This window comes from Centruroides sculpturatus, unplaced genomic scaffold (assembly GCF_000671375.1).
Source record: "Centruroides sculpturatus isolate CEXI.00-Female unplaced genomic scaffold, Cexi_2.0 scaffold47, whole genome shotgun sequence".
In the NCBI taxonomy this organism is placed as follows: domain Eukaryota; kingdom Metazoa; phylum Arthropoda; class Arachnida; order Scorpiones; family Buthidae; genus Centruroides; species Centruroides sculpturatus.
The window spans coordinates 190,635-216,330 of record NW_019384385.1 but is presented as its reverse complement, the minus strand read 5'-3'; the positions used below and the strand labels follow the sequence as shown (position 1 = coordinate 216,330).

At 29.5% G+C, this 25,696-nt stretch overlaps 1 protein-coding gene across 1 annotated transcript in view; it reads right to left on the bottom strand.

Annotated features, from left to right (window-relative positions):
• LOC111618016 (nostrin-like) overlaps nucleotides 1–25,696 on the bottom strand; it is an 85,917-nt gene that overhangs the window by 8,970 nt on the left and 51,251 nt on the right. The window contains exons 5-15 of the mRNA XM_023359435.1: nucleotides 14,519–14,600; nucleotides 14,270–14,443; nucleotides 13,962–14,186; nucleotides 11,733–11,852; nucleotides 11,466–11,574; nucleotides 10,411–10,499; nucleotides 5,316–5,444; nucleotides 5,098–5,230; nucleotides 2,193–2,338; nucleotides 1,926–2,034; nucleotides 871–959 (exon numbers count right to left, since the gene is read on the bottom strand). Coding sequence (XP_023215203.1) covers nucleotides 871–959; nucleotides 1,926–2,034; nucleotides 2,193–2,338; nucleotides 5,098–5,230; nucleotides 5,316–5,444; nucleotides 10,411–10,499; nucleotides 11,466–11,574; nucleotides 11,733–11,852; nucleotides 13,962–14,186; nucleotides 14,270–14,443; nucleotides 14,519–14,600 — 1,405 coding nt within the window. The remainder of the gene's footprint in view (nucleotides 1–870; nucleotides 960–1,925; nucleotides 2,035–2,192; nucleotides 2,339–5,097; nucleotides 5,231–5,315; nucleotides 5,445–10,410; nucleotides 10,500–11,465; nucleotides 11,575–11,732; nucleotides 11,853–13,961; nucleotides 14,187–14,269; nucleotides 14,444–14,518; nucleotides 14,601–25,696) is intronic.

Sequence of the window (25,696 nt, the reverse complement as noted above, 5' to 3'; positions counted from 1 at the left end):
TATTGATTTTAAAAAAATCTGAGAATTTTTGGAAAGATTAGTATAACTAAAAGATTGCAAAAAGAAGAGAAGAATTGTTACTGCTTAAGTATGTAAATGAGTTAAAGTGGCAAAGCTAATTGTGATGTTACACCAAGGCATAAAAGAACCCCAGCAATAATGAAGTTAATGAGATGAAGCTTCTGAGAGCAAGCAAACAGAGTTCCAGAACAAGTGACAAAAAGAATTTCCTGACATTTTTTGGTGAGAGTTAGGTGGTTTAGATAGTAAGAATTTTCTTTTGTTGGTTTTTGTGAAGAGTTAAAAATTTAAGTTAAAGTTAACTACCCCAATTGTTGGGAAGTTTTGTGAATGTTTGTTTTGGTTTCGTTTTTGATTTTGAATTAATTATAGTTCTGCATTTTATACTTTTTGTATAATTTATCATCATTAATGAATTTTAATGCTTGTTTTTTTTACTAATCTCTTGTAAATAGTTTGTTCACTCATAATAAATTTTGTTTTTTTATTAACATATAGTCAATTAATTCGGGACTTTTGTTACACTAGCCATAATTTGAACTAATCCGTGTAATAGTGCCCATTCTGAAGGCCAGATCTGGCAACCAACCAACCCTCATTTTTTTATTTAGGTTTAGTTCAGGGCTATTGAACAGTAAATTACAATTTAATAACTACATTATTCATATAACTTATAAATTCTGTAACAGATACTAATTGTTATAATTGTTTGTTTTTAGTATCAGTATCTGTTTTTTAGACAATAACCTGTGTTTCAATTAAATAACATTTTTTATATTAATTTAGAAGTAACAATTTCATATATATATTTTTTTATAGTATATATTCTAATAAATTTATTTTACTTACATGTTGCAATTTTTCATTTACATCTTGTTGGGCATCCGCATCTCCAAAATTTGGTGTTTCTTGAAAAACTTTAGCTAAATTTTCGAGTCCTAAAATAAAAGCATATTATTACATTAATCACACTGATGATGATTATAAAGAAGACTTATTCAAAAATAAGTTATTAAAACTGTTAAACTTCTAAATTAATGTATGCTATGTCTGACAACATGATATATAAAAGAATTGCATTTCAAATACCATATTTACTTGAATTTAAGAACAACTTTTTTCAGATTCTAGTATCTCTGAAAATAGGGTGCATCTTACATTCAAATAAATATGGTATATAGAGTAAATTATATTATATAAAATTTGAACTGCTCAGCTATATTAGATAAGTACATTTTAACTTACATAAGGAATTTTTTAATGAATTATCATTTAAAAAATGTTAAAATAAACAAGGTTTGTTTTTAAATTTCAATATTATTATTATTTTATTTATTTAATTTTTTAATAAAATAGCTAAACAAAGAAATTAGTAATGAAATAAACTTTCAAAAAATTATAAAATTAATTAATTAATATACTCATTTTTTTAAAATAAAGTGTTTATAAGTAGTGTATTTTTTAAAGTAAATTATTATGTGCTATTTAAGTTAATTAGTTTCATTTGTAAAAATTTTCACAAAAATAAATTAAATTATGATGCCTACAAATTCACATGCATCATAGAATCAAGTTAGTACAGTAGGTCCTCTATTACATTACACATTAGGATACCAATCAAATGAGCAATATATCAGATGGATGTAACAATATAACATTATCTACAAATCTTTGTCTATTTTCAATATTAATGCTGACTTGCCCCCTATTTGGCGGGCTGTATTTCTACTCTGGCAGTATCAAAGTCAATATGACTGTATGCCACATAAATTCAATGGAACTTTTTTTCAGTGATTGGCTAAGGGCTTTTAAGTTTGGAAGACCAAAAATGTGTGATTTATTCAAATGAGTGATATAAAAAAGAGCTACTGTACTTTCATATACAAAGATGTTTAAAAATATACCTTGTTTCCCTTTTCTTTCTAATTCTAAGTCATGCTTAAGCATTCTAAGAAATTTTTCTAATGATTCTTTCCTACGTTCCTTTTTCATGTTGTTGTTGACATCTTCAGCCTATAGATGTACTTTATTAGAATTCTGCTTTTCTTTAAATTTTTAATACTTTTATAATTGAAAATGTGTTAGTAATATTTTAATTTATTTAAATATATACTATAAATAATTTTTAACTAAAACAAATTTTAAAACTAATAAGAAAGCATATAAGTTACAAAAAAATCAGGTAACAGTTGTTCTGGAACATTTGGTCCTGTACTATGTAATTTAACAGCCATTTGAAGATCAGCAGAAACATCAATATATGAAATAACAGTATTCAATCTTTCACAGATCTGAAACAAATGATGATTAAAATTTATAAAACAAATTTTATTAAAAAATATTTAACAAAAACCATATTTTAAGATACATGCTTACTAAGATAAACATTATACATGTATATAATGTATAAAGAAGAGTGTACAATGTCCTTTAAACATTATATACTGTATATGATTTACACACACACACACGGAGATTAAGAGCCCTGTCCTGATTGGTAGTCAAACTCTAGCACAACTTTTGATCACCAGTATATTTCCATGTACAGTACAGCACATAAGACATTCCCATTTCAACATAAAATATCTAGTAAAAAGTATTTAGTGTATTTAAGCTATCCTGTGCCTTTGACAGTTGGCTCTACTTTTTTTACTGTATTCTGGTTAAAGAAAGTAATAATAATAATAATATGTTTAATTAAACAATAACATTTTTATTCAAGCATTTGGTTAGGGAGAAGTTGCCTACAGCCAACTAAAGGCCATTTGGTGAATTCATTAGCCTATAGGAGATCACAACTCTAATACTGTATAAGACATAGAATGATTTTTAAACCTTCTTTTTTTTAAAATAAAGTGTTTATAAGTAGTGTATTTTTTAAAGTAAATTATTATGTGCTATTTAAGTTAATTAGTTTCATTTGTAAAAATTTTCACAAAAATAAATTAAATTATGATGCCTACAAATTCACATGCATCATAGAATCAAGTTAGTACAGTAGGTCCTCTATTACATTACACATTAGGATACCAATCAAATGAGCAATATATCAGATGGATGTAACAATATAACATTATCTACAAATCTTTGTCTATTTTCAATATTAATGCTGACTTGCCCCCTATTTGGCGGGCTGTATTTCTACTCTGGCAGTATCAAAGTCAATATGACTGTATGCCACATAAATTCAATGGAACTTTTTTTCAGTGATTGGCTAAGGGCTTTTAAGTTTGGAAGACCAAAAATGTGTGATTTATTCAAATGAGTGATATAAAAAAGAGCTACTGTACTTTCATATACAAAGATGTTTAAAAATATACCTTGTTTCCCTTTTCTTTCTAATTCTAAGTCATGCTTAAGCATTCTAAGAAATTTTTCTAATGATTCTTTCCTACGTTCCTTTTTCATGTTGTTGTTGACATCTTCAGCCTATAGATGTACTTTATTAGAATTCTGCTTTTCTTTAAATTTTTAATACTTTTATAATTGAAAATGTGTTAGTAATATTTTAATTTATTTAAATATATACTATAAATAATTTTTAACTAAAACAAATTTTAAAACTAATAAGAAAGCATATAAGTTACAAAAAAATCAGGTAACAGTTGTTCTGGAACATTTGGTCCTGTACTATGTAATTTAACAGCCATTTGAAGATCAGCAGAAACATCAATATATGAAATAACAGTATTCAATCTTTCACAGATCTGAAACAAATGATGATTAAAATTTATAAAACAAATTTTATTAAAAAATATTTAACAAAAACCATATTTTAAGATACATGCTTACTAAGATAAACATTATACATGTATATAATGTATAAAGAAGAGTGTACAATGTCCTTTAAACATTATATACTGTATATGATTTACACACACACACACGGAGATTAAGAGCCCTGTCCTGATTGGTAGTCAAACTCTAGCACAACTTTTGATCACCAGTATATTTCCATGTACAGTACAGCACATAAGACATTCCCATTTCAACATAAAATATCTAGTAAAAAGTATTTAGTGTATTTAAGCTATCCTGTGCCTTTGACAGTTGGCTCTACTTTTTTTACTGTATTCTGGTTAAAGAAAGTAATAATAATAATAATATGTTTAATTAAACAATAACATTTTTATTCAAGCATTTGGTTAGGGAGAAGTTGCCTACAGCCAACTAAAGGCCATTTGGTGAATTCATTAGCCTATAGGAGATCACAACTTCACATAAAATATAGGATGATTTCTTTTGAGCCTTTTTTTTTTTAACAAATANTCGAGGAATCGATTAATTTTATGGAAGAAAACCTTTCAAACAGCCATAGTCCGTAAAGTGCATACGTGCCGAGCTGTGATTGGCAAGGACTCGTACAAAATTGATTCATAAAGAATGGAACGTATCTACCGTGTTATAGGGGGGGGTCGACTGTATTTTCATTAAATACAAATAAAATAAACTAAGTCATCAAAATATAACAATAATATGTTAGTAGTAGGAACATAAAATATAATACATTATACTTTTTACAAATACATAACCCACCAATAAAATTATGTACAGTACTATCATATATACATTTTATTATGTATTACATATAAAAGAAAAAGGGATTAAAGGCTAATTGATATATAAAATTAAATGGTTAAAAAAGGAACTATTAGAAGAAATGATCAAAACATTAATTCTGTAGACAATGAATTTTCCTACTAATAGAACTCTCCTGATATTTTGATGAATATCATCATTATAAAGTATTGCTGGTTGGATTGTTGAAAAATAAAATAATTTCCTACTACTATAAAAGTTAAATTTGAGCCCAATTTGGATTGTTTATTGAACTCTTCATATGCATTTTAAATCATCTCCCATTTCTAACTTAAAATGGGTAATCCCTTTATGGATCAGGCCCATCAACAATCCAAACTAAGTCAGCTAAACAATGAAATGGTCTTCCACTAGAAATCCAATTAGTTCAATTCAATCCATCTTAAAAGATTTCTTGTATTTCATAATTCATATTTTCAAAAGTAATTTTATTTACTTATCATATTCCTTATATTAATTTCAAAATGTTACACTAACCTTGTATGTCATTAGGAACAAAACTGTAATAGTCACAGTCAGGAATATCACTGTCCATTGAAGTACTACTGTCAGAATTTCTTCTTTCCATCTTAACCCAATGTGGAACTTTCAATATTGTATGAGTCATTCCCTAATTTAAAATTATTGTAAATCAATGGAACAATAATAATAAAAACTTTAACTAATAAGCAATAAACATTTAAGCTAAAAATCACCTGTTTATCTCTGAATTGTTCAAAATGAGAACTAAGAGGATGAGAAGGTCGTTGCTGTCCATTCAAATCAGCCAAACAACATTGTAATTTGTAACGTGATGCTTCTAAATATATAAGCATGGTTCTTAACTACAGAAAAATAAAAAATAGATTTAGTATAAAAAAATTTCTGTATTGTAATTTAATTATATTCAAAATGCATTTTTGTCTTATTATATATATTTGTCTATTAATGAAATTTCCTCATAAATTAATAATGTATTTTCTATTGATTAGTAATTTTCCATAAGTTTGCATTTAGGCTTCAAACTGGTACAAAATGTGCATTCAAAGCAACAATTTATGCTCATACAATACAAAAAATTGTAATATTGTTTCTTTATTTTTGTTATCATATTCTTTTTGTAAGTTTGTATCAATATCAGTTTATTCAGAATAAGAATAAATGATTATGAAAATATTTGTTCATATGAGTACATTATCTCTTATAACTTTTCTTTATTTAAAATTTTAATTTTACCATGATTTAAAAATGAATATAATTTATGTGAATTTTAAATAAGGTTTCTTAGACTACTGTATTATGTTTGATAAACTAAATATCTTTTGTTTTTACAAAATATAAGGAAGAATAATTTAAAATGAAATATTTTACATAAAATTTGATTAAAAATTTAATTTTAAACCAAAAGCAACATTATTATTGAAGATTATTAAAAAGTAATTAAACTGATCAATTATTTCCTCAAAACAAAATATATTTATTCATTAAAATGAGACCTCATTGTATTAAACATAGGCAACAAAGATATATAAATCTTAAAAATGAGAAATAAAGAAAATAAAACTTAAATATAAATTTTATTGGATTGCATTTAAAATTGCAGTCCAATACCTCACTGTTGTCCACTTGTCCTTTCTTAATCTCAAGAATGTAGTTAGATGAAAATCTAGACCAAATGTTGGAAGCCTAATTAACTATAAGGTACATTTGCCAAATAAGGCCTTTCTTTCTTTTTATAAAGATAACACTTAACATTTTCACAAGATTTTTTATATTTTCAAAAGCACCTGCCCTTTAGCAGCTTTATCATAAACTACAGAAACCAATGATGACAATTCCATCATTTTTGATACAACTGAACATCAGCAAAACCAGTTGTTCTTATTCTTACTAAGGTAACTTGATGTATATAAACATGTTATATGTCATTTTAAAGTATGTGATGAGTAGAATAATATATAGGTACTGATATTTTCCAGTTGATGTGCATTTATTTATCTGTTAGTAAATGGAAAGTGCAGGTTAACAAGAGCTCTAAATAAGGCCCATGGGCCTTATTTTTTCTTGCATGCATTTTGTTGTTAGAAGTCTCAAACACATTTTGTAAGATTCAGTAATGTATATAATAATAATAACAATAACCTTCCAGAAGTTGTTGGAAGAAAGACCCAGAGTATGAACCTGGGTAGGGCTGCAAAGATCAATACATGTTCAAGTAGTGTGACTCCCTTCTTGGCCAAAAACTGCTTTGCTGACAGAGCAGAATGGGGTAGTGCATTGTCCTGATGGATGAAACCATTTTGCCATAAGTGTTGCCACTTTTTTCTGCCCTTTCCCACAAACATTTCAGAACTTATTTGTAGTAGTATTGGTTCACAATTTGTTCTACTTTTTGTGCATTTTTTCAGTTTTTGATGTGTAGGGCCATCCAGAATGTTCGTCGTCTTTCACATTCTCTCGGCCCTCAGAAAATCTGTGCCACTCGAACTCACATGCAAGACAAAAACATTGTGAGGGTCATAAAAGTGAAATTGCAACTAATTATGAAACTCCTAAGTCGGAGAGTTTCGAAGATCGAATCGGGTCAAGAGGGTGTGTTAATGACACCCAGGCAGAAAGAAAACTTTCTTACTTGTAAAACAAATGCAACGTGATGATAAACAGCAGAGGGAATGTCGACAGAGAGAGAGAGAGAGAGCTTTGTCAAGATGCTTGCGAACAAGTGTCGGATCAAAAGAATCAACAAAAGGGGGGATTTAATGACAAAAGGGACATCTGTTAAGCCCGAACACGTTAGGGGGTAAATGACCACAAGAACATCTGGTGGACCGTTTAGATTCAAAGATGCCAGAGGAAAGGGCCATAACGGAGAAAAATACAAGCGCAGACTTTAAAAGCTCCGTTATCACCTCTTCAACCTTTTCCTGACTCTGATTGGTCTCAGGTTTCGCCTAGAAACAAAAGAATGACCAATCGGGGTAAGGGAGAGGGTGAACAGGACCAATCAAAAGGGTGATATTCGGGGAAAATCTTATAAAATCTCCAAATCTCAAGGACAAAGGGTCAATTCTCCTCTGGACAACTGCCACCTCACAGAGTCAGGACCGTCGCCCGCCAATGGAACACTTCCGTCCCAGCATCATCTCTAGTGAAACAGACATTTCGCCACCCAAGTCCTGGGCTCGCATCTTCGGATCATGGACTGCATCTGGCCACCGACAACCGGAGATCACCGCCATCAAGCCAATCTAGATCGCATTGTTTATTGATATTATGTGAGTTAAACTAGTTGTTAAAATAAACGGTTTCGTGTAAGACACTTGTCATCTTTGTCTCCTACCGTCGCCACCCACATATGATTCTCCCCTAGGTTTTCCTGATGCACAATTAACATATTGCCCCTAAAAGTCGGCAACCTTACAACATGCATCTTCGTATGCTTCATGTAGACTCCGTACACAAAGATTCAGTGATAGGTTTCAATTTCACCAAAAATTTCAGGTTGATACACTGCTCCCATTTCAAGCTGGCCATTTTTCTAATGCAAGCTAATAACATGTCCACTTGCAGCAGGCACTCACAGCAATCTAATAGTGGCAGGAAGTTGAGACCCTGCCGCTTGTTCTAACTTGTTCAAGGTCGTTCACCCACCTACTCACTTTGGCCCAAGAGAGAATGTTGCGTGCAGGCGATCACAGTCTCGTTATTTTCTAGCCACACCATGTAGATGTGTTGTCAACAACTATTTTGATAAGATGAATACTGTATTGGTGTGTTTGGATATTTTCAAAAAGCCCCATGTAATGTATAATATAGATGAGAAAAGCTGTAGACTCACTCTCTATAAACAGCAAAATGTGTATGCCAGAAAAGGAGGAAAAAGAGTGCATCTTGTAGTACCTGAACACAGTGAAAATGTATCTATTGTCTCATGTGGAAAGGCACTGAGTCAAGTCATACTGTATATGATTATTTTTAAAGGGAAAAGATTAAATCCTGAACAGATGGATTATCTTCCATCTAGCAGAGAGGTTGAGATGACTGAGAAAGGATCAATGACCATAGCAACTTTCATCAAATGGGTTTATCAACTTGTAAAATTTGTGATAGATCTTGCAGCTGGACAAATATTGAGAAAAGAAAGCTGGTACTGTTATTTATGCAAAGAAGATCAAATTGCTGACATGAGACTGTGTATACAGTATTCAAAATATGTTCATGAAGAATGAGTTGGACTTATGGCTAAAGACAAAATATCCAGTTTTCTTTGCCCTGAATGTGATGTTTAAGCTATTTGTATTTTATTGGGTTTAATTACACTTATGGTGATTTAATTAGCTCTTGCTTTTTATCTTAATTAATAAATTATTTCTTTATGTATGGGCCTTATTTGGAACGCCCATCTTCAAATAAGACCCATTACATAACTTTTGGAAAATGTATTATTACAAAAAAATTTTCAAATACTAACTTGCTAACTTTAATTTCACATTTCTGCAAGTATACATCTACAGTATGTTGCAGTATAACTTTCACACTTTTTCCTCTAATAATGACAATACAAAACATCTTAAAACATTAGATGGTCCTTATTTGATAAATGTACTTTATATGAACTTCCAGTCTGGACCAGAAGTCACGTGATTAAAAATTTCAGCCTGGCATTGTGATTTCACAATAACTAAAACATTTTTGAATTTAACATTTGGCCTTGACTCATTACAAGATTATCTTTACTTTTTTCATTATTATTTATTTTGAAGATGTTTCATCTTGTTTAAAGAATGAAAACTCCACACCATTCCAACAAAACTCTAAAGCACAAAATACTTACCGTCCACATGACTGAAACCTGTAATGCCAACACCGTCAATCTAACATGGTATCTCAGATTAAGCAATCTCCAAGTGGAGTTAAAGAATTCTCTTTTTATCCTTTGGTTATTGATTTTAAAAAAATCTGAGAATTTTTGGAAAGATTAGTATAACTAAAAGATTGCAAAAAGAAGAGAAGAATTGTTACTGCTTAAGTATGTAAATGAGTTAAAGTGGCAAAGCTAATTGTGATGTTACACCAAGGCATAAAAGAACCCCAGCAATAATGAAGTTAATGAGATGAAGCTTCTGAGAGCAAGCAAACAGAGTTCCAGAACAAGTGACAAAAAGAATTTCCTGACATTTTTTGGTGAGAGTTAGGTGGTTTAGATAGTAAGAATTTTCTTTTGTTGGTTTTTGTGAAGAGTTAAAAATTTAAGTTAAAGTTAACTACCCCAATTGTTGGGAAGTTTTGTGAATGTTTGTTTTGGTTTCGTTTTTGATTTTGAATTAATTATAGTTCTGCATTTTATACTTTTTGTATAATTTATCATCATTAATGAATTTTAATGCTTGTTTTTTTTACTAATCTCTTGTAAATAGTTTGTTCACTCATAATAAATTTTGTTTTTTTATTAACATATAGTCAATTAATTCGGGACTTTTGTTACACTAGCCATAATTTGAACTAATCCGTGTAATAGTGCCCATTCTGAAGGCCAGATCTGGCAACCAACCAACCCTCATTTTTTTATTTAGGTTTAGTTCAGGGCTATTGAACAGTAAATTACAATTTAATAACTACATTATTCATATAACTTATAAATTCTGTAACAGATACTAATTGTTATAATTGTTTGTTTTTAGTATCAGTATCTGTTTTTTAGACAATAACCTGTGTTTCAATTAAATAACATTTTTTATATTAATTTAGAAGTAACAATTTCATATATATATTTTTTTATAGTATATATTCTAATAAATTTATTTTACTTACATGTTGCAATTTTTCATTTACATCTTGTTGGGCATCCGCATCTCCAAAATTTGGTGTTTCTTGAAAAACTTTAGCTAAATTTTCGAGTCCTAAAATAAAAGCATATTATTACATTAATCACACTGATGATGATTATAAAGAAGACTTATTCAAAAATAAGTTATTAAAACTGTTAAACTTCTAAATTAATGTATGCTATGTCTGACAACATGATATATAAAAGAATTGCATTTCAAATACCATATTTACTTGAATTTAAGAACAACTTTTTTCAGATTCTAGTATCTCTGAAAATAGGGTGCATCTTACATTCAAATAAATATGGTATATAGAGTAAATTATATTATATAAAATTTGAACTGCTCAGCTATATTAGATAAGTACATTTTAACTTACATAAGGAATTTTTTAATGAATTATCATTTAAAAAATGTTAAAATAAACAAGGTTTGTTTTTAAATTTCAATATTATTATTATTTTATTTATTTAATTTTTTAATAAAATAGCTAAACAAAGAAATTAGTAATGAAATAAACTTTCAAAAAATTATAAAATTAATTAATTAATATACTCATTTTTTTAAAATAAAGTGTTTATAAGTAGTGTATTTTTTAAAGTAAATTATTATGTGCTATTTAAGTTAATTAGTTTCATTTGTAAAAATTTTCACAAAAATAAATTAAATTATGATGCCTACAAATTCACATGCATCATAGAATCAAGTTAGTACAGTAGGTCCTCTATTACATTACACATTAGGATACCAATCAAATGAGCAATATATCAGATGGATGTAACAATATAACATTATCTACAAATCTTTGTCTATTTTCAATATTAATGCTGACTTGCCCCCTATTTGGCGGGCTGTATTTCTACTCTGGCAGTATCAAAGTCAATATGACTGTATGCCACATAAATTCAATGGAACTTTTTTTCAGTGATTGGCTAAGGGCTTTTAAGTTTGGAAGACCAAAAATGTGTGATTTATTCAAATGAGTGATATAAAAAAGAGCTACTGTACTTTCATATACAAAGATGTTTAAAAATATACCTTGTTTCCCTTTTCTTTCTAATTCTAAGTCATGCTTAAGCATTCTAAGAAATTTTTCTAATGATTCTTTCCTACGTTCCTTTTTCATGTTGTTGTTGACATCTTCAGCCTATAGATGTACTTTATTAGAATTCTGCTTTTCTTTAAATTTTTAATACTTTTATAATTGAAAATGTGTTAGTAATATTTTAATTTATTTAAATATATACTATAAATAATTTTTAACTAAAACAAATTTTAAAACTAATAAGAAAGCATATAAGTTACAAAAAAATCAGGTAACAGTTGTTCTGGAACATTTGGTCCTGTACTATGTAATTTAACAGCCATTTGAAGATCAGCAGAAACATCAATATATGAAATAACAGTATTCAATCTTTCACAGATCTGAAACAAATGATGATTAAAATTTATAAAACAAATTTTATTAAAAAATATTTAACAAAAACCATATTTTAAGATACATGCTTACTAAGATAAACATTATACATGTATATAATGTATAAAGAAGAGTGTACAATGTCCTTTAAACATTATATACTGTATATGATTTACACACACACACACGGAGATTAAGAGCCCTGTCCTGATTGGTAGTCAAACTCTAGCACAACTTTTGATCACCAGTATATTTCCATGTACAGTACAGCACATAAGACATTCCCATTTCAACATAAAATATCTAGTAAAAAGTATTTAGTGTATTTAAGCTATCCTGTGCCTTTGACAGTTGGCTCTACTTTTTTTACTGTATTCTGGTTAAAGAAAGTAATAATAATAATAATATGTTTAATTAAACAATAACATTTTTATTCAAGCATTTGGTTAGGGAGAAGTTGCCTACAGCCAACTAAAGGCCATTTGGTGAATTCATTAGCCTATAGGAGATCACAACTTCACATAAAATATAGGATGATTTCTTTTGAGCCTTTTTTTTTTTAACAAATATCATATCATGAGTTACCATATTTTATGGTATATAACATTGCATTATATTAAAAATGTCAATTATTGTTAAATTTTTTTATCAAGGAATTATTCTTGCAATACTAGCTAATTAACAGAAAACACCAAAAAATTGTTGATTATAAGATAATTTACAATTATAGCCATTAAAAGCAGGTCTGACCCACAAGAGGAATGATGAATAATTCACCAGCCTATTCTTGATGTAAAATTTTAATTTCTTTGTTGATATCTATTTATAATTATTATAATATACAGTAGTTATTATTATTATTATATTGTATTGTCCCTATTAAAAGTCCCTACATTTTTCAATTTCTTTGGTCAAAATGGTCTTTCTAACAGAGGCCTCTCCCCATTATAATAATATATTTTTGTTATTGAGTGATTGGTAGTTTAATATACAGTAAACAGTACAATCCGATAAAATCTGAAGATTTTCATCAGTAATTTTTCAAATACCAGTAATTGTATGTTTTCCTAACTGCTACAATATTTTTGCACTATCTTAAATGTATTATAGAACTATTTGTAGCCATAGCAATAGTGGGGACCAAATTTGTGGTAATTTTTTCATTAAAAAATGTCACAATCCAATGCTTTTACCTATTTGTATTATTGTTTTATCTGTATATGAAATTAAAAGTATCAATAATATAATGTTTTTAAAAACTACTTCATATCTCACATGTAGCTTTATCATAAATAATACACAGTAAATAAGTGTTTTAATAAAAGCCAATGTTTCAGAAAATATTTAAGCCCAATGAGTTTCTAATAGGGACAATACAATACTTTTATAAAATCTTACCACTTAAAATTTTTAATCATTCTTTACCTAAAAAATGTGAAGCTTATTTTGAAAGCAATACATTATAGCTATGAAAAATTTATTTACAATAGAAGGTCTGTTTATTAATCTTAGCACCTAAAATGTCCCATAATAACTTTGTAATTTATAATAACTTTATAATTTAACGTTAATAGCTTTGAAAAGCAACCAATAACTTGAAAGCAGATTCCTCTTACTCTGAATAAGTGTAGTTTTTCTGAATCACATATACACAGTACATCTGAAAAATTATACACACACACAAATCCAGAATGTTAATTTTGCATAATAAATTAACACATTTACATTTTTGCAGGTTTTTCAATCAATTTTAACACAGTATAGTCATACACTATATCATCTTCAGACTGATTAAGAGCATGCATTCCAAACCCAAAGCATACAGCATGTGGCGATACATAAATTACAATAATGTCTTAAACATGCAGATTACCAAATTTTGTAAAAATACAAAACATTCAGTAATATGGCACCACTCTAGTCTCATAAGTAACAGATTAACAAACTTCTACTATAAAGCGTTTTAGAACTTATTAATGGTCCAATGAAAGTATTTTTGTTGACATTTGAAAATTTTCTATAATAAACTAAACTATATTATTTTTTGTGATTAAATTTATTTGTTTATAATGTTTAGTTATTTTAAATCAATAGATATTATACAATTTTTAAAATACCTGAACTTTTTTGGGTCCCACAACACTTAAATGATTAACATATTTTTGAATTAAATCATGCATATGAGTCATTCTTTCTTCTTCTAATTGTTGTAAAAGATTACTAGCACGATATACTGATGACTCCCATTCTTGTCTTGAACGTTCAGCTCTTACACAACACATGTAATAATCTTGATCTGCTCTTGACTGTGCTTCTTCTGCCTTTCTTCTTTTCGTCTCTAACTGCAGTAAAAAATATATATGTATAATTTTCTATAAATTTATAAATTTAGAATTTAATATTAAATACAGAACTGATACTTTACTTTATTAATATCCTTTTCAGTTAACACTTTACCACGACTAGCTTTTGCATCTATGGCCTGCTCTTGCAAACGCTCATTTTCTCTAGAGCATAAATAACTTTTATGTTTTGTTTTCTGTTCATCATTTCGACGATCAGCCATTGTTTTGGCTGATTTGTCAACAGTTGACTCAATCTACAATTTTTTAATTTAAATAATAAGTAATTTAAAAATTTTACATAATTTTTTCAATTTAATTTTTTTTTTTACCAATTTTCTTGTTTTATGTTGAGCTTCAATAATATTTTTTAAAGGTTTTACAACATCTTCACATAAGCCTGCTGCCACATTTCTATGATGATAAAAATTTTAAATTTAAAGCTGTTGTTAATAAAACTTTTTCAATATAAAAAATTTTAACATTTATTGTGTCATAGTAATAATTATTTACAAACAATTATAAGTCTTTATAATTTATTTTTTCCAGTTCAACAAACATACTACAGTAAGAATAAATATAATAATAATAATAAATAATTTCAACATTTCTCAAAAATAATTTTATGCGTCCGTATCCCTATGGTTGATGCAACCAGGGATGCAGATGCATTGGCTACAGCATGACAGTCCTTTTATGAAAATTAATGTTATTAAGAGACATTTTTGTTTTAGTTTTATTTTATTTTTATTAAGTGACATTTTCAACTTAATTTATATTATTTATGTGTTCGTTTATTTTATCGACCACAACTACGTTTTCTGTTATTTATATTTTCATATTTACATTCTATTTTGTTGTTCTATTTTTATGTTAACTGAGGAAGAGCATTAAAAAACAATCAAAAATGTTTTTATTTTATTAATATTTATTTGCTGGATTTTTAAAGGTGTGTTTTATTCTGAAATAACTATTCTAATTTCTTAAGAGACATGTAAAAAAGGAAAACATACATTAACTCTGCATTTTGGATTATTTGAACTTAATATATAACATATATGAAAACATATTATAGTGGCACCTTGTACTTTAAATGACCAATTTCAAATGCTAAATTCGACAAAAATTCATTTTGAACTTCAAACTGCACATGCAATGAAAAAATGTGTTTGGAGGGTGAACACTATCTGTTATGTACTCAAGTCATCTCTCAGTCTTGCATTATGCTCATATGTTTTCAATGTTTTTGGTTTTATATATACAGTATATATTATTATATTACATATAGTATGTTATTTGTCAATTTTTAACAATTTCTTCCTGCAATTTTTCATTATTGACAGCATTTGGGTACTGTGTACATTTTGTCTTTTACTTCAAAATTTGCTGAATGGAACTTTATAAACAATATTTAACACAAGCCAACCAATGCTACTAGAGGGAGGCGTTAGGCACCATCTCTTAATAAATTTAATAATTATAATGTTTTGGGTCTGTAGTGATGTTATTTATCAATATTTAACACATTTGAAGTTTAGGAACATCTTCTCCATACATGAAGCCATTGAGATTGAAAGATCACTTAGGATGCACACTGATAAAAATGGCAAAGAGATATCCTACTTTCACAATCACTCCATGTGCAGTTTTCAAAAGACCCACTGTATCTGATGTTTTCAACCTGTTCCAAGAAAAAACGATGATGGCTAACAAGCATCTTATATGATATCTTTGCTAAGTCAGGAAAGCCACACACAATTGACAAAAGAACTAATTTTGCCTTGCATAGCAGAGCTTTTACACACCATACTTCATACATCTCTACTTGATAGCCTGAAGAAAATTTCAATAAGTAACAACACAGTTCAACATAGGATAGATAAAATAAAGCAGAATGTAGAATTCTTACAATATAAGGCATGTTCAGAAAGTAAGTGTATTGTGACCATAATGGGCTGTAATTTTTTGTTTTTTGATGGTAGGCAACACTAAGTGGTAGAGAGAGATCTCCTGATGGAGCGAGCATCGTAGGAACATGGTAGTATGTAAACTCATGTTGTAGTATCCAGTTGCGTGAAAGATGTCAGTAAGAAATCCTGCCAAGTGCGAGCCACATGCTGTGATCCACTTCCTACTCGCAGAAGGAATAACATCTACCGAAAATTTTTCACGAATCAAAACAATTTACAGTGAAGGTGTTATGAACAGAACAAGTGTGTTTAAGTGGTGTAGGAAGTTTAGTGGAGGCAGAACAAATGTTCATGACGAACAGAGGAGTGGAAGATCTTCCATTTTGACTGATGAGTTGGTACAAAAAAATTGAAGAAACTGTTCGTGAAGACTGCCAATTGACAGTGGATGAAATTTCTGCAATGTTTTCACAACTCTCCAGAACACTTTTATATGAGACACTCACAGAATGCCCGTCCTCACACAGCCTTAGCCACCAAGGCACTCTTGAACTAATTTGGTTGGGATGTTTTGAACCACCCCCTGTATTCCTGACTTGGCACCTTCAGATCACTTTCCTGAAGGCACACATGGGTGGAATTAAATTTTCAACTGACAAGCAGGTGCAGAAAGAGGTTCTGAAGTGGGGGAAGGAGCTGGCAGGAGAGTTCTTCGAGGGCATAAAGAAGCTTGTTCCACGGCTCACCATATGCACTGAACGGAATGGCGATTATGTGGAAAAATAGTCAACAAGTGTATTAACAATATCCTGTAATTTTTTCAAATACACTTTTTTTAAAAAAATATAAAAATCTAGTACACTTACTTTCCGAACATGCCTCGTAGACACATTTTTCACTGCAACTTGAATCCACATTACCAGAGAATGAAGTCTTATTGTTAGCATATGTACGTACACGTTATAAAAAAAATAAAAAAATTTGCAGGAATTATTATTTGCTAAAACAATGATAAGCAACATGAAACAGGAGTATTTTGCATTGTTGAAACATTTTTTCAAGAGAAAGATTCCCTTAACAGAATCTGCCTTAGTAAGACATCATTGAGGTTTTATTTCATCTCTGAAGGAGGCTGTACCAAATGTAATAGCCATACATTGCATGATCCATCGATAAAATTTAGTAGCAAAAATCTTCAGTGAGAAAATTAACCAAAGTCTACAATACATTATTATGCAGTTAACAAAATTAAGTCTAATCCACTTAATAATAGGTTATTTACCAACCTGTGCAAAGAAAATGATGAACACTACAATAATTTATTACTACATACAGAGGTTTGCAGGCTATCCAAATATACTTGCTTAAAAAGATTCTACACACACTATGATTGGTTTTGCAGTTTCTTGAGACTAAAGTTCCAATAGTAACAAACTGATTTAATTACCTCCAAAACAAATATTGCCTATCTAATATATAAAAATGGCCACAAAATCGGCTCCACGACAATAACATAAACTTAGTTAAAACAAGATCAATTATTTCTTCTTTTGTGGCAAAGCTGATATTATACAGACAGCATATTGGAAGAGGAGAATTTTCTCAATTCATAAATTTATCTTTACAGAAAAATCACAATGACATTCTTTTATATTATGAACATTTGGAGGCTCTTCACAAAGATTTTTCAGACTGATTTGACAACATGCTCACACTGAAACTATCTGATTGGATCTTGGATCCCTTTCCATGTACCAAAGAAACAAATATCGATGTGAGATCCGCGATTTTTACATAGTTGTCGGAAAAAAAAATTGTAAACAACTCCGATGGAAAAACCCTCTCTTGGTGAGAATTAGATTGGAGGTCACCGTTTGTTTTCACAATTAGGTGGGAAAGTTGACACTTGGTTGATCGGAATGCACTGTTAGTGTCAACAGAAGTCGATCACGTGACTCCTTTCTCACAAAGACAGTATAAAAGCTTGAGCCCCGGAAGCTCAGGGCAATCCAAAGGAAGTTATACTTGTTAATTAATATGTGCATCTTGTCTCCATACACCAGACACAGCGACTGAAAGGACATCGCCATACGACAGACCACAACTTCGAACTTCCATCCATTATCACCACAACTACAGTTCCTGCGCCAACTACAATTCCTACGGCCCATTTAACGAACACATTTCATTCATATCCTCATAGAGTTATTTGTATTTTAGAGCTATGTGAACTCTCTCTCTCAAAATAGCCGTTAAAGCTGTTAAGAGCAGCACTTGTATAGTTAACTCATATTTAACCGCCTTTAAACTTAATATTATCGCCTCATGTAATCTAGCTTGATTATTCAATAAATGCTTTGTTATTTTGTTAAACCTGTCTCTGAAAGGACGTCTGCTGACTTTCTCACCTCCCTTGCCACTTGATAAAAAGCCATCCAGAACTACAACATGAGCGGTCTTCACCGACTGTTGCCGAGTAATTGGTCAAGAGGGATTAACCCTTGGCCCACGGTTTCTCACATCAGTTTGCAAGAACAACTTATTTAATTGGCATCCAATGAAGAGCTCAAATTTAAATTTAAAGAAGGTTATCAAAACTTTTGGCTGCAAAATCAAATACCTACATTGTATCCTGAAATGTGGAAGATGGCTAGGAAATTATTTTTATTGCTTTTCCATCTTCATATTTAGTTGAGAGAGGTTTCAGTGCTGTCACAAACCTTCTGATGAAAAAACTAAACAAGCTTCAAATAAATGAACGATGCAATTTGCAGATGTTACTGACCCATTGATGTTACTGATGTCAGTAAACCAGACAAATATTATATAAAAGTAATAAATTTTTTTATTTCAAAGTTTTGGAGTATTTTATTGAATCATTGAATTATTCATTTGCTAAAAAGCAAATGATTTAAGTAAAACTCCAATTGGGCCTTTTCATTGCAAAACTGACTGCGTTTTTGTTTCTAAAAATTAGTTGAGGAAATTCATTTATTGAAAATGTAAGTATAATAAATAGGTACACTTTTATCATAAAACTAATCTTAAAAAAGTAATTTAAAATGCAGTCCCTTTTAGAATAAAGAGCAGGCTTTCTAATTGTACAAAATGAGGTTAAATTTGAAGCTATTTTTTAAAAAATAATACTATGGCTTATAAAGTATTTTATAAGCCATAGTATTAGGATAGGAGATCATTGGTCCAAACTGGATGTTACTAAGATACATTTGCAAATTACTGACAAGCTGTTTACAGAAATGAAACACACAAGTAAAAAAATTCTGTAACAGATTTCATCATGTTGATGATTACTTCTAATTATTCTCATTTTATTATTCCTTATTCCAGTTTCATTATTATTCATTATTCCAATTATTCTCATTTTAATGATAACATAATGAAATCATTAATGATAAAATGTTCTCTTACAAAAAGTTAAAACATTTTAGATATACAGTAGAGCATCGATTATCCGACTCAGTTGGGAACTCAGGTTGGTCGGATAACTGAAAAATCGGATAACAAAAAAGAAGGAAAAAAAANAGACATTTCGCCACCCAAGTCCTGGGCTCGCATCTTCGGATCATGGACTGCATCTGGCCACCGAAAACCGGAGATCACCGCCATCAAGCCAATCTAGATCGCATTGTTTATTGATATTATGTGAGTTAAACTAGTTGTTAAAATAAACGGTTTCGTGTAAGACACTTGTCATCTTTGTCTCCTACCGTCGCCACCCACATATGATTCTCCCCTAGGTTTTCCTGATGCACAATTAACATATTGCCCCTAAAAGTCGGCAACCTTACAACATGCATCTTCGTATGCTTCATGTAGACTCCGTACACAAAGATTCAGTGATAGGTTTCAATTTCACCAAAAATTTCAGGTTGATACACTGCTCCCATTTCAAGCTGGCCATTTTTCTAATGCAAGCTAATAACATGTCCACTTGCAGCAGGCACTCACAGCAATCTAATAGTGGCAGGAAGTTGAGACCCTGCCGCTTGTTCTAACTTGTTCAAGGTCGTTCACCCACCTACTCACTTTGGCCCAAGAGAGAATGTTGCGTGCAGGCGATCACAGTCTCGTTATTTTCTAGCCACACCATGTAGATGTGTTGTCAACAACTATTTTGATAAGATGAATACTGTATTGGTGTGTTTGGATATTTTCAAAAAGCCCCATGTAATGTATAATATAGATGAGAAAAGCTGTAGACTCACTCTCTATAAACAGCAAAATGTGTATGCCAGAAAAGGAGGAAAAAGAGTGCATCTTGTAGTACCTGAACACAGTGAAAATGTATCTATTGTCTCATGTGGAAAGGCACTGAGTCAAGTCATACTGTATATGATTATTTTTAAAGGGAAAAGATTAAATCCTGAACAGATGGATTATCTTCCATCTAGCAGAGAGGTTGAGATGACTGAGAAAGGATCAATGACCATAGCAACTTTCATCAAATGGGTTTATCAACTTGTAAAATTTGTGATAGATCTTGCAGCTGGACAAATATTGAGAAAAGAAAGCTGGTACTGTTATTTATGCAAAGAAGATCAAATTGCTGACATGAGACTGTGTATACAGTATTCAAAATATGTTCATGAAGAATGAGTTGGACTTATGGCTAAAGACAAAATATCCAGTTTTCTTTGCCCTGAATGTGATGTTTAAGCTATTTGTATTTTATTGGGTTTAATTACACTTATGGTGATTTAATTAGCTCTTGCTTTTTATCTTAATTAATAAATTATTTCTTTATGTATGGGCCTTATTTGGAACGCCCATCTTCAAATAAGACCCATTACATAACTTTTGGAAAATGTATTATTACAAAAAAATTTTCAAATACTAACTTGCTAACTTTAATTTCACATTTCTGCAAGTATACATCTACAGTATGTTGCAGTATAACTTTCACACTTTTTCCTCTAATAATGACAATACAAAACATCTTAAAACATTAGATGGTCCTTATTTGATAAATGTACTTTATATGAACTTCCAGTCTGGACCAGAAGTCACGTGATTAAAAATTTCAGCCTGGCATTGTGATTTCACAATAACTAAAACATTTTTGAATTTAACATTTGGCCTTGACTCATTACAAGATTATCTTTACTTTTTTCATTATTATTTATTTTGAAGATGTTTCATCTTGTTTAAAGAATGAAAACTCCACACCATTCCAACAAAACTCTAAAGCACAAAATACTTACCGTCCACATGACTGAAACCTGTAATGCCAACACCGTCAATCTAACATGGTATCTCAGATTAAGCAATCTCCAAGTGGAGTTAAAGAATTCTCTTTTTATCCTTTGGTTATTGATTTTAAAAAAATCTGAGAATTTTTGGAAAGATTAGTATAACTAAAAGATTGCAAAAAGAAGAGAAGAATTGTTACTGCTTAAGTATGTAAATGAGTTAAAGTGGCAAAGCTAATTGTGATGTTACACCAAGGCATAAAAGAACCCCAGCAATAATGAAGTTAATGAGATGAAGCTTCTGAGAGCAAGCAAACAGAGTTCCAGAACAAGTGACAAAAAGAATTTCCTGACATTTTTTGGTGAGAGTTAGGTGGTTTAGATAGTAAGAATTTTCTTTTGTTGGTTTTTGTGAAGAGTTAAAAATTTAAGTTAAAGTTAACTACCCCAATTGTTGGGAAGTTTTGTGAATGTTTGTTTTGGTTTCGTTTTTGATTTTGAATTAATTATAGTTCTGCATTTTATACTTTTTGTATAATTTATCATCATTAATGAATTTTAATGCTTGTTTTTTTTACTAATCTCTTGTAAATAGTTTGTTCACTCATAATAAATTTTGTTTTTTTATTAACATATAGTCAATTAATTCGGGACTTTTGTTACACTAGCCATAATTTGAACTAATCCGTGTAATAGTGCCCATTCTGAAGGCCAGATCTGGCAACCAACCAACCCTCATTTTTTTATTTAGGTTTAGTTCAGGGCTATTGAACAGTAAATTACAATTTAATAACTACATTATTCATATAACTTATAAATTCTGTAACAGATACTAATTGTTATAATTGTTTGTTTTTAGTATCAGTATCTGTTTTTTAGACAATAACCTGTGTTTCAATTAAATAACATTTTTTATATTAATTTAGAAGTAACAATTTCATATATATATTTTTTTATAGTATATATTCTAATAAATTTATTTTACTTACATGTTGCAATTTTTCATTTACATCTTGTTGGGCATCCGCATCTCCAAAATTTGGTGTTTCTTGAAAAACTTTAGCTAAATTTTCGAGTCCTAAAATAAAAGCATATTATTACATTAATCACACTGATGATGATTATAAAGAAGACTTATTCAAAAATAAGTTATTAAAACTGTTAAACTTCTAAATTAATGTATGCTATGTCTGACAACATGATATATAAAAGAATTGCATTTCAAATACCATATTTACTTGAATTTAAGAACAACTTTTTTCAGATTCTAGTATCTCTGAAAATAGGGTGCATCTTACATTCAAATAAATATGGTATATAGAGTAAATTATATTATATAAAATTTGAACTGCTCAGCTATATTAGATAAGTACATTTTAACTTGGAAAATCTTATAAAATCTCCAAATCTCAAGGACAAANTCTTCAACAAGTATCAGGTACTAGTAAAATATTGGAATGAAATTACAATATTTATAAAAATAAAATAGCATACCTCACATTGAATTCTTATGATGTAAAGTTTTTTAAAAGTATTTTTCATTAAATAAATATTTATACCCATGTGCATAAATAAAACTATTGTTTCATAAAATTGTGTTTTATTCAGACCTCTAACAAGAAAGAAACATAAGCGCAAATCCCAGAAAGAATTTCACTTTTAACTACATTGACAATTAAAAACATCTACTGTCTATCCAGGGGTTGCGACAAAATTTTACACAAAATGGGGGGTGGAAATGAAAATAGTTTGTGCACCATTGATCTAAAGTTTAGTGATTTAAATTTTTCATCCAACAGTTTTCTTTTAGATGTAATCTATAAACAAATTTATCTTTAGTGATTTAGTAAATTTGATTTATACCTAAGTTTTTTATTTGTACTTTAAAAGAGATTATAAAACCTTTAAACTCCAGCACTTTAATTGAAAAATTTTAATCACACTAATGTTTCTCAACATATTTAACAGCCATCATCAGGCTATTCAAAACAACATCATTCAAATAAAAACTGAAATACTTTTCTGCATTTTTTTAAAATACAGAATATAACTTAGAGTTTATGCAGTTTTAAAGTACAAGTATTCAAAGTTTAAAATTATATTAAAAATTACTATGAAATATATCAATTGCATGGAATAAAGATTTGCATTCAAATATTGCTATCATTAACTGTCCAGTAACAGCATTAAAATAATACTTCAAAAAGTCAATAAATTAAATCTAGTTTTATTATATGTAACAATTTGATAATTTTATTATTATTGTGTTGGGTTCAGTGGGAAATACTCGGTTAAACCGGTGGCTGTGTACTATGCCGGACCAGAGTCAAGGCATAGCAACCAAAACAAAACTNTACTAGTTTTATTATTAATATTTATTTACATTTATTATATTTTTTCCTATTTTATGTATACATGTATAGACCGATAATTGACATTTATATTTTAATTCTAAGATAATTTTCATTCAAATAAATTAAATATAAAGCAATATTTTCTACAATACGTTAAAATATTGAACAATGTATACAAATGTAGGAAGAGTCACATGATCTTTGGGTCATTGGCATTTTTAGCATCATTAATTATTTAGGATGCAACATTCTTTCAATTATATCAGAATGAAGAACTTTTATTTGTATACACATTCAAATGATATTTTAAATTTATCCTTGAATTTGAGCAATCTTGGTTTAAAAACTTAAATGAATTAAGATTCATTTAAGTTTTTAAACCAAGATTGCTCAAATTGCAAATTTAATTCTGAAAAATTCTCAGTAGAATTGTATTTAGTATATCATCCTAGTTTCCTAAGCAATTCTTATAACTGATTTTTCTGCGTATTTTACTTGTGCACAAAATACAATTCTTCCAAACTAAGAAAGCAATAAGTGAGATAATTGAATAAGACTACATCTAATAAAAATTCTGGTTTTAATTATTCTGATAATTAAAAAGTCACCAGAACAACCAATAAGTCAACAAATTAAGTTTTATTGGTGTTATAAATTTTTACATTTTTAGTAGGCTCAAATGTTTTTGATAATTTCCTGAGGACCACATTTTGTATATGTTGACAACATTTGGAACCTAATAAAAACATTTAAATTTTTTGTACATTGACACCGTTAAACCTGAATTAGTTGTCTTATAAGACAATTAAAAAACTTGAAAATTTATTAATTATAATACCATTTAATTAATACAAAATTCACTTGAGCTGTTTTGTATGTTGAGTTTTCAATACTAATTTTTAATAGAAAAGTCTAATTGAAGTAATAACTGCCAACAATGTAAACTATTGTATTGCAAGCAGATAATGATTAAAAAACTAACATTTTTATTAGTTGTGTTTATGTATAAAAATAAAATATCAAATGCAATAAATAAGTTATTTGTGAAATTATTGCAACAAAAAACTAAAATTGAGATAGAATCCTTACAACTGGATAAAGATAGTTGCAAATGTAAATGGGTTTTGTGGTTCTCCTCAATTTCTATGAGAGTTTTCTTTAATTTTTTCAGATAAAATTGATGGAATAAGGCAATGCAACATCACATGGACAATGTGCAAAGAGGTGAGCTTTCTAGAAGAACTGGCCCCTACCCTATTTAGATGTTACACACAAAAACACCATGAAAAAGTTCATGTGGTCAGTCCATTGGACAGGTATGAATACCTGTCCAACGGACTGACCACATGAATGAGCACATCGGAACCACATCGGACTGACCACATTGGAATGAAAACCGATTGATTTTCTGTTGTCTTCAGGTAACAATTCGAAACCTTTCAGAGCACAGGAGACGTCAACTTCGATGCTCAACCCAATACTGATCAGATAGTATCCCTCCGAATTTTGAAACTCTCCCTTGTAATTCCAGCTTTTTATTTACCTTTCTGACAAATAATTTTTTATATTCTTCGCGAGACTGTCAGACGGGCACTTGTTAAGTTTTGCATCAGGGTTTTACAAAAGGTGAAAGTTTAACTGTCCCACTGGATATTTGTTAATGTTTTAATACCAAATTTCAAATTTCATCTGGGCCTTGCATTTAAATAATTTTTTGTGGGCTAGTTGATTTCTGTTCTCTGCATTTTTGTAAGTGCTTTTCTGAAATTTTTATTTAAAAAAGAAACTGATAATATTATGGAGCCTAAAAAGAGGAGTGTCAAGAACTGTGCTCACTGTAGAAACCAAGTAAGAGATAATAGCCAAGGTAGAAAGTGGGCACAAGATGTCTGATGTTGCTAAGCAGTAGTATGGCTTGAACAGGTCTACAGTAGGCATAATCTTAGCTATGAAAGATATATCAAGAAGTCTCAAGCTACTAATGGAGTAATGAAAATCACATCTGAGAAATAAAGAGCATTTTAGAGCTCATAATG